Source organism: Acomys russatus, chromosome 29, assembly GCF_903995435.1.
Source record: "Acomys russatus chromosome 29, mAcoRus1.1, whole genome shotgun sequence".
NCBI classification, from domain to species: domain Eukaryota; kingdom Metazoa; phylum Chordata; class Mammalia; order Rodentia; family Muridae; genus Acomys; species Acomys russatus.
This window is the reverse complement of record NC_067165.1, coordinates 5930214-5943435: the sequence shown is the minus strand read 5'-3', so window position 1 is coordinate 5943435 and position 13222 is coordinate 5930214. Positions and strand designations below refer to the sequence as shown.

At 43.7% G+C, this 13222-nt stretch overlaps 1 protein-coding gene across 3 annotated transcripts in view; it reads right to left on the bottom strand.

Annotated features, from left to right (window-relative positions):
- The window catches only part of Ndc1 (NDC1 transmembrane nucleoporin), a 49462-nt gene that overhangs the window by 14786 nt on the left and 21454 nt on the right, over window positions 1-13222 (bottom strand). For all 3 annotated transcript variants that reach the window (XM_051171244.1, XM_051171246.1, XM_051171245.1), the window contains 6 exons: window positions 11869-12024; window positions 8715-8954; window positions 8511-8626; window positions 5193-5243; window positions 2913-2976; window positions 1913-2013 (listed from right to left, as the gene is read on the bottom strand). In XM_051171244.1, the coding sequence (XP_051027201.1) occupies window positions 1913-2013; window positions 2913-2976; window positions 5193-5243; window positions 8511-8626; window positions 8715-8954; window positions 11869-12024 (728 nt within the window). The remainder of the gene's footprint in view (window positions 1-1912; window positions 2014-2912; window positions 2977-5192; window positions 5244-8510; window positions 8627-8714; window positions 8955-11868; window positions 12025-13222) is intronic.

The window sequence follows — 13222 nt, the reverse complement described above, 5'->3', positions numbered from 1 at the left end:
GAGGATGGTCAAGGCTACACAGAGAAACCCTGTCTTGAAAAACAAAACAAAATAACAAAAAAACAAAAAATTCCTATGTAGGGGAAAACCAAAACCCAGGCCAGGTCGAGAAGCATGCAGCTGTGATGTGCTGCTCTCCCTAAGGGTTACGACACTGTCAGCTCTCTGCATCAGTTAGGGTTCAAGACCTAGCTCTGGCCTCTCTGAGGTTTATGTGTGAACCTGGATTATCTCACTGCACTGGTGAGCCTCCCTCATCTGCAATTGGAGTGACTGCTTACTTCACAAGATAGAAATGAAGATGTTCTGAGGACAGACAGCAGCGGAGTGTTTCCGTTGCCCTGCTGTGGACTCAGGCAATGGAGGGCTGGGAGAGGGTGACCGAGAACTCTAACCCCAGCCTTGGACGGCAAAGGCAGGGGACTAGGACTTTATTGGGTCATGTGGGCTACCTAATGAGACCCCATCTCAAAATAGCCCCCAAAATAAAAAACTTAGAGCAGATTATTCAAAGCAACAACAATTAAAAAGGGAAAAGAAAAAAAAATGACTGATTTTATTAAAGTAAGACTTCCTGAGTGCTTCTGTGAACTAAACTGGAAACAAAGGGCCTGTGAACAAGCATTTCCTCCTTTCCTAAATATTGCTCCCCAGACCAAACGACAGCAACGGCCCAGCTGGGCATCTCCTACAAACAGCCTATGGAACCCAACACTATTTCTCAAAGCCCCAGGCTCTTTGTTCATACCTCCTGTGGCCACAATAACAAAAGGTAGAATAAAACAAATCACTTGAATTAAGAAAGGAAGGGCTGTGCATGGTGGTACCTGTCTTTAATCCCAGATTGAGGATGCAGAGAGGTGGATCTCTAAGAGTTAAGGCTGCCAAGACGACACATTAAGAGAGACATATATAAGAGAGAACAAGAAAAAAACCTTTATTTGCTTAAAACTTTTACAGAAACTGAAAAAGAAAGTGTACTAAAGCTGTGTGATGGGCTGCTGGAATTCTGATAGATAGCTCAGGCTATTTTGTGATTTTCTCTTTTGTTTCTAAGACAGGATCTCAAGTACCTCAGAGCGGCCTTAAACTCACTGTAGGCCAAGGACAACCTTGAACTTGATGTATGTATGTATGTATGTATGAGCGGAAGCCTGATGAGCATGGCGGTGCTCACCTGTAGTCCCTGCCATAAGGAGTAAAGTTGGAGGCCAGCAAGTTCCAAGACAACTAGGCTTCAAAGAGAAAAGAAAAGAAAAGAAAAGAAAAGAAAAGAAGGAAGCCCACTGGAAAGGAGGCTGCACAGGCTTCTCATTTCATACTGCCTTGTGAGGGGCACCCAGCTGCCTTAGCTGTTGAGCCTCTGGCCAACAAGGAACTTACCTGACTAGGTGATGAAACCACAGGCCACTCTGAGTTGCTCTTGGGCTGGGATACACAGCTCAGCTGCTAAAATGCTGGCTCAGCATACATGGGGGCCTGGGTGTTGAGTGGAGCATGGTGACTTACACCTAGTGCTCTAGCACTTGGAAGATAGAGGCAAATGCATCACAAGTCCAAGGTTGTCCTTGGCGTACAGTGAGTTTAAGGCCACTCTGAGATACATGAGATCCTGTCTCAGAAACGAAAGAGAAAACTCAAACTTGACAAAATAGCCTGAACTATCTACCTGAATTCCAGGAGCCAATAACACAAGTTTGGCACACTTTCTTTTTCAGTTTCTGTAAAAGTTTTAAGCAAATAAAGGTTTTCTTCTTGTTCTCTCTTTTAGATTATAATTTCCTAAGGGTGAGAACAGAACCAGGATTTTAATTTCCGACATATTTTGTCAGTGGACTAGAGAACTAAGCAGAAGCCGTGGGCAATGAAGGGTGGCCTGCACGCACGCCCAACACCGTGACGGGCCACTTACCTCCTGCAGGGTCAACAAAGTCCTAAGGATAGCTGGGAGTGTGGTCTGAACAACTCCAAATCTATCTTCTGTAAATGATGCTGCTACTAAGTGAGACAGACCTGGAGGTGGGAGAAAACAGGGGAGCAAAATCAAAATCAGACAAACCCATTCGGAATACATCTATCTGAGAAGATGCTGACACTCTGGATAAAGGACTGTAATACATAAGCTTTTAAGACACATAAATCTGGATATAACCATAAAGTAGAGCTGTACTACAAAGCTGGACAGCAGGTGGAACGAACTCTGAAGAAGTATTCAAATGCCTTAGCACCACAAAACAAAACACACAAAGAAATGAGGCCTGACCGCTGTGAGGACACTTGCCATGGTGTGGTCAAGAAAGGCCACCCTGGGTCTCTGCAGCATCAAGGCACTATTTATAAAGTGAAACATCTCTTTAAGAATGAAGTTTTCAGCCGGGCGTGGTGGCACACGCCTTTAATCCCAGCACTCGGGAGGCAGAGGCAAGCGGATCGCTGTGAGTTCGAGGCCAGCCTGGTCTACAAAGCGAGTCCATGATGGCCAAGGCTACACAGAGAAACCCTGTCTCGAAAAACAAAACAAACAAACAAAAAAAAGAATGAAGTTTTCATATGTCAATGTAAAGGACTATGCACTGGTTGCACTTTAATTATATGAAAAGATATGGAAGACTCTTCGCCTCAACTTCTTTATTTACGTACAAAATAATTCTACTCAAATCAAAGCCCGCCAACGCTTGTAGCTGCGATTCAGCAGGAGTGCTTCCTTAGCAGATATGAGCCCTGGGTTCTGTCCCCAGGGCTGACAGGCCAGAGAGAAGATAAGAAACTATCCATATAAAACAAAGACTAAAATGTATCTGAAAAGTCAAGGGGGTAAAAGCCACATCCAAGGAATGACCTTTTGTGAACAGACTTCAAAAATAACTGATTAAAATCACAGTTACAAATTACAGTTCAAAGATACTACTTACCTTCTAAAGCCCAAATATGCATTTGGGCATCTGAAAAAACAGCCTGAATAGAGGCCTCTGGGTGCTACAAATAAAGCAAAAATATTTAAGTAATGTCCCCTGTGCAAAAAATGCCATTTTATCTGTTGTGTGGTCTGTAAAAATAAAAGACTAACAGCTGCCTCCCAAAATTTAAGAACTGAAATAAATTATATAAAGTACATCAGAAAAAGCCGGGCGTGGTGGCGTACGCCTTTAATCCCAGCACTCGAGAGGCAGAGGCAGGCGGATCACTGTGAGTTCGAGGCCAGCCTGGTCTACAAAGCAAGTCTAGGACAGCCAAGGCTACACAGAGAAACCTTGTCTCAAAAAACAAAAACAAAAAACAAAAAAAAGTACATCAGAAAATCCAGTCAAGTCCATAGTCCCTCAGTTTCTCATTTAAAGTTAGATTACCTGTCATCAGCCACGTCAGAAAATGAGCAGTGATCACTCCAGGAGAGTTACTGAAGCTCTTTAAAACAGAAGAGCCACCAGACCAGGAGTAGGTCTTATAAACTGTCTACTACTCTCAACCCAATAAAAAGAAATCCCATGTGACTTTCTTTAATTTGCCTTGGGCTAGACAGTATGAGCAACAACTGGCCCATCTAAATAAATGCTATCAGGACTGGGCTGCACAGCCTGTAATCCCAGTTACTTAGGAGGCTAAGGTAAGGAAGGTCTGGAGTTCAAGGCCTACACAGGATACAGAATGAGTTCAAGACCAACCACAACTTATTGAGACCGTGTCAAAACCCAAACTAAAAATGAGAACACTCAGGCTAGGCGTAGTGGCGCACACCTTTAATCCCAGCCCTTGAGAGGCGCAACTCTGTGAGTTAGAGGCCAGCCTGGTCTTCAAAGTGAGTCCAGGCCAGCCAGAGATACAAGGAAGGATCCTGTCTCTAAAAAACAAAAAAACCAAAACCAAAACCAACCAAACAAACAAACAACTAAGAACGCTCGCTTTGTGTAAGCCCCTAGTGGAGAGTGGGCGCGTAACTACAATGCTTCTCGCATCATCTACATCTGCACCACACAACAGCTCTTGCAGAATTAGAATCAAAGTAGATATCTGCCCATGAAAAAAAAAAAACAAATGATTTTCTGCTCAGAGCACAAATGGTCTTCTCCATAAAGTGAAGACCAAGAGACATCTGTGCAAGGACCACTGTTGGAATTATAGGAGGGAATTTAAGGGAACGTGCATGGCACAAATAAGACACTCAGAGTAAGTTTGTTAGGAACTCTCATCTTCTTGGTGAGGGACAAGGCCCTTATTGATAGGGATGGTCCTAGATACACTGTTTTGGAGGAAAGCAATTGACCGTTAGGTAGATCTTCCCTTCCCCTGGAGTGAAAAGGCACCGTGACGAAGCTGAAATGGCTCTTCTTATTCACATATTCATATCAGGGTTGCTCAATTCTTTCCCCATCATTGTTTGGCCTCAGAGAGAGTACAGATGAATAATGAAAATCTTTGCTTGTGTGCCAAAGGCTCCATTAGCCCGTTCACTAACACTGCAGTGTGTGTACAAAGAGGTCAGACGGAACACTAAAGGCAAAAGTACTTTGCCCTGTATGTGGACAAAGGTTTTGTTTGAGAAAGGATTGACAGAAAACAGCCACATCTAACCGAAAACACAAATAAATTTTTAGTTTTGGCAACTGAGAATTACTGCCTAGGGACAGCTGAAGCAGGTAGTAGGCCAGCTGAAAGGGTTATTTGTTTGGGGGCTAGGGAGGTGGGGTGTTTAGGTTTGTGTGGAAAGGATTTCTCAAGTTGCCAGGTCTCACTTCAGACTCTCAATCTTCTGCCTCAGATCTGGAGTGCTGGAATTACAAATGTAAGCCATCATGCTGGTGCAGAATGTAACTTTGTGACCTAAATTGCAACTTTTTAGTCCATCAAAACTTCAACATCTGCCATTTAATCCAGTCTCCTGCCTTTTGAATACAAAACAGGCCACAACAATGTGAGCAGGAAAGTGAGTCATGCAGCACCCAACAGCTGGACAGCTCACCAACCAGCATGGAGGGTCAGTGATGAAGATCACCAGGCGGTCTCGGCATCCACTGCCAAGACAGGCCCCAGCAACCATGTGCGTCTAGGGAGAAGACTGTCCAAATGTAACAGCAGTGAGCTCAGCATGGCTTGCTGAGATTATATCTATAAAATATTACAATGCAGATCTTATGTGCTACCCCTACTTCATTTCCTCTCTTCCCATTCTCAATGCTGTAATTTTATATTCTTACCTTACTGAAAAAGTACATTATCAGCACCCGTTTTGACAAGAAATTCTTTATCTGAGTTGGAAAAAAGAATTAACATGGTTATACTTTTAAGTCTACTCAAATACAGTACACATTTCTAAGTTCTCCCTGAAGAGGTTTTTTTACATGAAAATGTAGCAATGAACAATATTTACAACAAACCATGTGAGGAAATGCCTCTGTACTGTGGGTTAGATAACCATGATGAGCCCTCTAACCTCATCTGTCTTCCCACGTGTATACACTGGACACCCAACTAGTGTCTTGCTGAGACTAAAAACAAAAAACTAAGCTATATAGTTTTAAAAAACAAATAAATGCTTTTTTTACAAGACGACATTTACAGAGAATAAGTTTTCTATATCAGACTCTAAACTCACTACCTTAAAAGCAAATGTGTACGTTGCTATGCTCCTGTCCAAAGCCACACTAATCCACAGGGACTGACGCTATCTAGTCAGCACACAACTAGCAGGACCACACATGAGTCACATCAGTTCTTTATTCTACACTTAACCTCATCTTTTCATTAGCAAACATGCTTCTATTTTTCCCACTTTCAAGTCCTTGACCCTCAACTCCTTACAGCTACAGCTCAATTTCTCTGTTGAAAGGAAAAGCCCATGAAAGACTGGCTTCCTGGGAGATCACATTTCCTGGCCTAATCCTTCCTGACCCAGCTTTCTCTACCAAAGAGCACTTGTCAAGGACTTAGCAAAACACGGGCAAGATGTCTCAGGCCTACAACCTCAGAAATTGGGGTTCAAAGACTACCTGGTTGGGCTAAAAAGTCTGAGACCAACTTGGGTAACTTACATCTTGCCTCCAAATAAAATAAAAATGACTGGGAAGTAGCTCAGTGGTAGAACGCTTGCCTGTGTATGCCAGACTCTGGGTTCCATTTCCAATAGTGGACCTGGTAACCCCACCTTCCTAGCTCTCATGTTAACATGTCACTCCCACCCATGATGATCTTAGCTCTCACGTTAACATGTCACTCCCACCCATGATGTTCCTAGCTCTCACGTTAACATGTCACTCCCACCCATGATGATCTTAGCTCTCATGTTAATATGTCACTCCCGCCCATGATGTTCCTAGCTCTCATGTTAACATGTCACTCCTGCCCATGATGTTCCTAGCTCTCACGTTAACATGTCACTCCCACCCATGATGATCTTAGCTCTCATGTTAACATGTCACTCCCGCCCATGATGTTCCTAGCTCTCATGTTAACATGTCACTCCTGCCCATGATGTTCCTAGCTCTCACGTTAACATGTCACTCCCGCCCATGATGTTCCTAGCTCTCATGTTAACATGTCACTCCCGCCCATGATGTTCCTAGCTCTCACGTTAACATGTCACTCCCGCCCATGATGTTCCTAGCTCTCACGTTAACATGTCACTCCCGCCCATGATGTTCCTAGCTCTCACGTTAACGTGTCACTCCTGCCCATGATGTTCCTAGCTCTCATGTTAACGTGTCACTCCTGCCCATGATGTTCCTAGCTCTCATGTTAACATGTCACTCCCGCCCATGATGTTCCTAGCTCTCACGTTAACATGTCACTCCCGCCCATGATGTTCCTAGCTCTCACGTTAACATGTCACTCCTGCCCATGATGTTCCTAGCTCTCACGTTAACATGTCACTCCCGCCCATGATGTTCCTAGCTCTCACGTTAACGTGTCACTCCTGCCCATGATGTTCCTAGCTCTCACGTTAACGTGTCACTCCCGCCCATGATGTTCCTAGCTCTCACGTTAACATGTCACTCCCGCCCATGATGTTCCTAGCTCTCATGTTAACGTGTCACTCCTGCCCATGATGTTTCTGCATCTGTCACTCTGTCCTGGTGCCCCCACCTTCCTAGCTCTCGTGCCACAGCGTTACTCCCATCTACTTCCGTCACTCAGTTCTGTTCTGGAAAGCATGTTCTTTCCCGCCCCAGCTGCTGCTCCTTAGAGTGAGTCCTTTGCTTTTCCCTCTCACCGCTAGGACCCTTAATCAGTAGAGGGTCTAGCTTAGAGTTCCTTCCTTCTGCAGCCACTCAACAGCACTGAGTCTTATGGCTTCCAAAAGTGTATCATCACCCCAAAACCACATGTTTCAGACACACATCTAACCTTCACCAGCTTTCTACATAGGTATCTCAGAGATGCCATAACCAAGATAAAACTTCACCACTGTCAATCTCTTCAGAATCAGTGGTAAAGCAACTGCAGCTATGTTAGTCCAGTGCCTCAAGCCAAAAGCATAAAAGGAAAACACTGAAACTTCCTCCAGCATACCAAAAGCAAACTATAAGCAAAGCCTATTACATGTGTGTGAAAATATGTACCCAAGCCTTGATCACTCCTCACAGCCGCCATCACAATCCCCATGACTACACACCACTGTCGCCACTAGATTACTGCAGCAGCTTTCGCAGCGGCTCTCAGCTTCCATGCCTGCTTAGGATTCAAACTCCGGATACAGAAGAACCTCACCCAACCCCACTATTAGGAAAGCAACTTCACAATGTACATTGCATTATAACATCCTATGGACAAAACAATATGGCAGCTTTCCACCTCACTGAGGCAAAAGACCATTTTTGGCACCATCAAGTGCTGCCTAAACTCTGGTTCCTGACACTTCTCTAAGCTCACCCACCTACCAGCCACAGTCCCCCACTGTGCTCTAGGCACACTAGTTTCCATTCTCCTCGCACAAGCCAAGCACACTCCCTCCCTTGGATCTGTACATCTTCCCACCCTCCCTTCTGTTCTCATGCAGTGTCACCTTTTCAGTGAGGCCTCTGACCAGTCCATGTAAAGCAGTACCCCTGCCTTTAAGTGCTGTCTTTCCTGCTGGGTCTGCTTTTTCTATGTAATACTTAAGACACTGAAATTCTCTTCTGGACATGATCTATCAGCTAAGAGTTAATCGCGTGTCACCGTATGAAGCAACTTTTGCTCTTATTGGTTTCCAGAACAGCCTTTACATGATTCAATTAGTGACCGTCTACATTTAAAGAAATATAGAATAATATACGTGCTTACTTGTCTACTTCCCTTACTAAGATATAAACATGGGAAAGGGCTTTACTTGCTGTTTAACCCAGAGTCTAAAACGCAACTATTAAAGAGTTACATCCTATAAAATGTAATAGACTTCAAAACACTCAAGTGTTGGTGATTTCATGAGTCAATCTGACACTTGAAACATAAAACAAATAAAAAGCCATTACTGCTGTGAGATCCTTAATCTTCCAATGTCACACGTAAATATAAAGCCTACAGATGAGTCGTCATACCTGTTCAAGTTTACTCTGAGTCCATGAGTAAAGCACACTGGGCCGTCTCACTGCCTCACCCTCAGCAGTAACAGGGGTACAAGGAGACGGATTAGAAATTTCAGATATTTGCTGATCTATTAGAAAGAAATGTCAAGGTGAGAACTCAGGCTGTCTAATCTGCAACCATGAGACCTCAAATGTCAGAAAGTAAACAGCCCTCACCAGAAGCGTGAGTCCACAGTCGCGGCCCTCTTCTTAGCAGCTGAGGACTTTGGGTAGACCCATAGCAGGTTTTTACATCAAAAATTCCAGCCATTCGATTCACTACACTGGAGCCAAACGGGGTCCCAAGAGGACTTGAAGCACAGGATGTGGGTAATTTGGGAGAAAACAGTGATGTTTTAACTGACGGTGGCACTGATGACATCTGGCTAGGTTTTGGAGTCTGAAAAGTAGTTTCTTCTGTAAAAAAGCAGATGTGTGCTGACGAGACCACTTGGCCCAGGCAGGCCAGCACAGAGGGTCTCAAGCTCTACACCCTGCCCCCTTGAAGGCATTAAACCAAAGCACAGTGGGCGGCTTCCATTTAGATTTAAGCAACAATGTCCAGAGTTTATTTTTATAATCCAGGAACCACTCAAGTATTTTAAATTTATTTGTTTTATGCACTATTAGAGTATGTGTGTGTGTGTGTGTGTGTGTGTGTGTGTGTGTGTGTGTGTGTGTGTGTGTGTGTGTGTGTAAGAACAGGCACGTGTAGAGAAGTCATGGGACAGCTTTTGAGAGCTGGTTCTCTCCTTTCACCATGGGCTCCAGGGTCAAAGGCAGGTGTCAGGCTTGCAGAGCAAACACCTTTACCTGCAGTCACTTGTCAGATCAGTGTGGCTGCCTTGTCCTCCACACACATCTTGATTTAAGGCTCATTTCTCTAAGCACTTTCACATGGACTCATCATTTGCATTTCACTTTTGAACAGCACACTTTTCTGCATCAAGATCTATCCGGTTTCGCTGTATGTCCCTATTTAACTTATGGGGAAGATGGGCAGGGGGAAATGCTAGTGTTTCCTTAAAAAGTCCCAACAAAGACTAATTTGTTGCTGGGCCTGGTAGGACAGATTTGTAATCCCAGTATTTAGGAGGCTGAGGCAAGAGAATTGTTGTTTAAGGCCTACCTGGGCTAAAGTTTGTCAAGGCTAGCCTGGGACACTGCTAAGACTGTATCAAAAGGAACAGGAAAAAGAGGGGAAGGCGAGGTAGTGTTTAAGATCGTAGCTCAGTGTTAAATGCTTGTCTAGCATGCACAATCCAGGCTATGAAAACAGACTAATTATCCCAGGATATGTATTAATCTGACCAATAAACAGCTTCATTAAACACCATCTTATATTGGGCTAAAGTAGCTAAGAAGTAGAACATATTCTCAGCCTGTGTGAGGATCTGGATTCATTCCCTTATCAGCAGAAAAAAAAAAAATAACAAAAAGTCAGCTTGTAACGAACAGCCAATAAAGTCCTAGTTTGTTACATGAACCAGAGGAACTTTCCCTACCACTCTGGCACAAAGCCTGAAGACAAATACAATGCACTAGCATTTTGCTTTTTTAAGTAAAACTGTAATAAAAAAATTAAGTATTGATCCCAACACTCAGGAGGCAAAAGCAGGACCAGGATGGCCTGGTCTATAGTGTAAGTTCTAGACCAGCTGGGCTATATACTAAGACCCTGTCTCAAAAAAGAAAAAGCAAAAGAGAAAGAAAAATTAAACTTTTATCACATGACTTTTAAAACATTAATCTAAACTAGAAGTCTGTAATAAAGTTGTATTTAAGAGTTTTTCAATTACTCCTCAACATTAGAGACTACTCTGGCTGAAATGGAAATGACAACACAAACTAATGAATACCTTGCTGTGGTCAGACCAGACCAGGACCAGCAGGATCTTCCTCAGGTGCTCATTTGCTATAGCTAGGTTTTCAAAAACTCTCTCCTAAAGATCTAAATTCTTTTTGTAGCAGACAGTGTTTCATCAACAGACGCCACCTTCCTCATTTATGCCCATTTCTAACAGATTCCTTTCAGCTGGTTACACTGTCTTGTCATTACTCGTGCGCCTTCTCCTAAAAGGTCAGCTCCAAGGCTGTTTCCTTTTATGAGATCCCTGGTTCACTACATTTCTTGGTATGCAGAAAGCATTCGGTTAAACATTTGCTGAGTAAGTGAGGCAGGCACGGGCTACCTGGGAGACAGTGACGCCTGAATCACTCTAGCTGGACTCGCTTAACTTTGACGTCTATGAACCTGTTTAAACCACGCTGCTCACAGGTGTTTGGCGGCCAGTGCTGCTCCAGGGTAAGGGCTTGAAACACACACAAGTTGCCGTTGGTTGTGTACAATGCCAGACTGAGGCACTAGTGGTGAAGCTGTCGCTAACCTCCATCTCCAGCCCTGAACATCTCCAGCCTGGAGACCAACACGTTAAAAATGGGAAAACAAATTTTTTTTTTTTCAGATTTCAGGTATTTCTTAAAAAGGGAAGAGGGTAAAGTTCAGCTCCCATTAACGAACAGAGGAAGATGAAGCAAGTTTATTACATCCTAGCAGACAGTCAACCCACCTCTCTTAAATGCCTAGTTCTCAACAAAAAGCCCTTGTTGGGCTGGAGAGATGGCTCAGTGGTTAAGAGCACCATCTGCTCTTCCAGAGGTCCTGAGTTCAATTCCCAGCAACCATGTGGTGGCTCCCAACCATCTATAATGGGATCTGATGCCCACTTCTGGCCTGCAAGTGTACATGCAGTCAGAGCATTGTATACATAATAAATAAATAAATAAATCATTAAAAAAAAATCCCTTGCCAGTCTTCCATCCATGGTCATCGTCCATGTGAACAATACAGTGAGTAGCACAGGTTCCTCTAACTGGGCTTTATCCTTAGCTTCTGTCCCTCAACTGAAAGGGGCACTAACACTCTATTAGTCTCTTTTGAAACAATCTAAAATCACCCAGTCACTTCAGCTGCTCTTCCTTGTGACAGCGCACCAGACTACTCTTAACTATGAGACCCACCTGGCTTTGTACTTTTATTTGAAAACTCTCACTGTGTTAGTTTTTAAAACCCTGTTGTTATACTGTTATTATTTAAAGCATGTTATTAACTGGCAAATGAGAAACAAAACCTGCTCTTGGAACTAAAGTTTTCAATCTACAATGGTAACAAAGGTCTATCTTTTTTGATCAATACAGTATCAATATGCTGGATCAATCTTACCTAAACATTAAACATATATACTTCACACATGCAAATAGCCAGAAATTAACCACTGTCACTTTCCTAGGAAATAGATACATTCCCCTCCTCCTTAGGACTAGGAGTCACCTGGAGAATGCACTTTCCTGGGTTCCACCAAGTATGACGAAGACATCCTCCCATTTGTAGCAGCAGCTTCTTGGTAGAGAACCAGCTTCTGAGTCATATCATTTAAAAGACTCAAACACTCCCTCGAAATGGCAGTCCAATTGTGGGGATGTCCACCTAGGGTAGCCAAACAACACCTTTAAAATGTAGTAAGTCCTGTCTTCTCTCCTCGAGCTTGGGGTGGGGGACAGTCAATAAAAAAGGCATTGGGACCCGCTTTTCTCAGTAAGCTACTATTCTCATTCATGCCATCTAACACACAGCAATTTAAGAATTACTGGGCTGAGACAATTTCTCAAAAGCCTGAACTAAAAATTTGGATTTCACTCTTAAAAAGCTCCTAACTTACTTGCCAAAATTAAGCCTTTTTTTTTTTTTTTTTTTTTTGGTTTTTCGAGACAGGGTTTCTCTGTGTAGCCTTGGCCATCCTGGACTCACTTTGTAGACCAGGCTGGCCTCGAACTCACAGCGATCCGCCTGCCTCTGCCTCCCGAGTGCTGGGATTAAAGGCGTGCGCCACCACGCCCGGCTTAAGCCATGATTCTTTAAAAGAGTAAAGTTATTTACTAGGGAAGCTAAAGACTGCTAAGTCTGTGAGAGACGAACCAAGGCAAGGACAGTGGGGACGCAGCACAACTCTTCCCGTGCTGTCATACGAGCTGTCCAGTCAGTGCTTCCTCACATTTTCATTCACAGGACGAGCTCCTCCTCGTTTACACTTCCCCAGTCACCCACGAGCCCAGTGGAAAAGTTCAGAAATAAAAAATTCTTACATTTTAAATAGGCTATTCTGAATAGTGTTATTGAACCTAGTGCTATTCCGTGACAGCCGCCTGCCCAGGACATGAGCCACCCTCACATCCAGCACATTCATGCTGTATACACTACCCTCCTAGGTAGTCACTCTGCAGTCATCTAGCTTATCAGACTGACCGTCACTGTGTCAAAGGCTTGTGTTCAAACACCCTACTGTAGTTAATAATGGCCCTATGGCAGACGCATAGAGACGGCAGCAATTTCATCACAGTATATTATTGTAATTGTTCTACTTTCTTCCTACTGTTGCTCATCACTCAGGGTGTTTAATTTATACATTTTATCATAGATATACAGGTATGTATGCATTGCAAAGTACAGGACACAGAGGGTTCAGCACCACTCAGTTTCAGACACCACTGGGAACCTTGGAACACGTCTCATAAGTAAGGAAAAGACAGTGTGTAAGATCCAGTATTTGTGCCGGGTGTGGTGGTGCAGCAGGTGGATCAGAGTTCAAAGTCAGTCTGGCCTACAGAGCTAGTTCCAGAACAGCCAA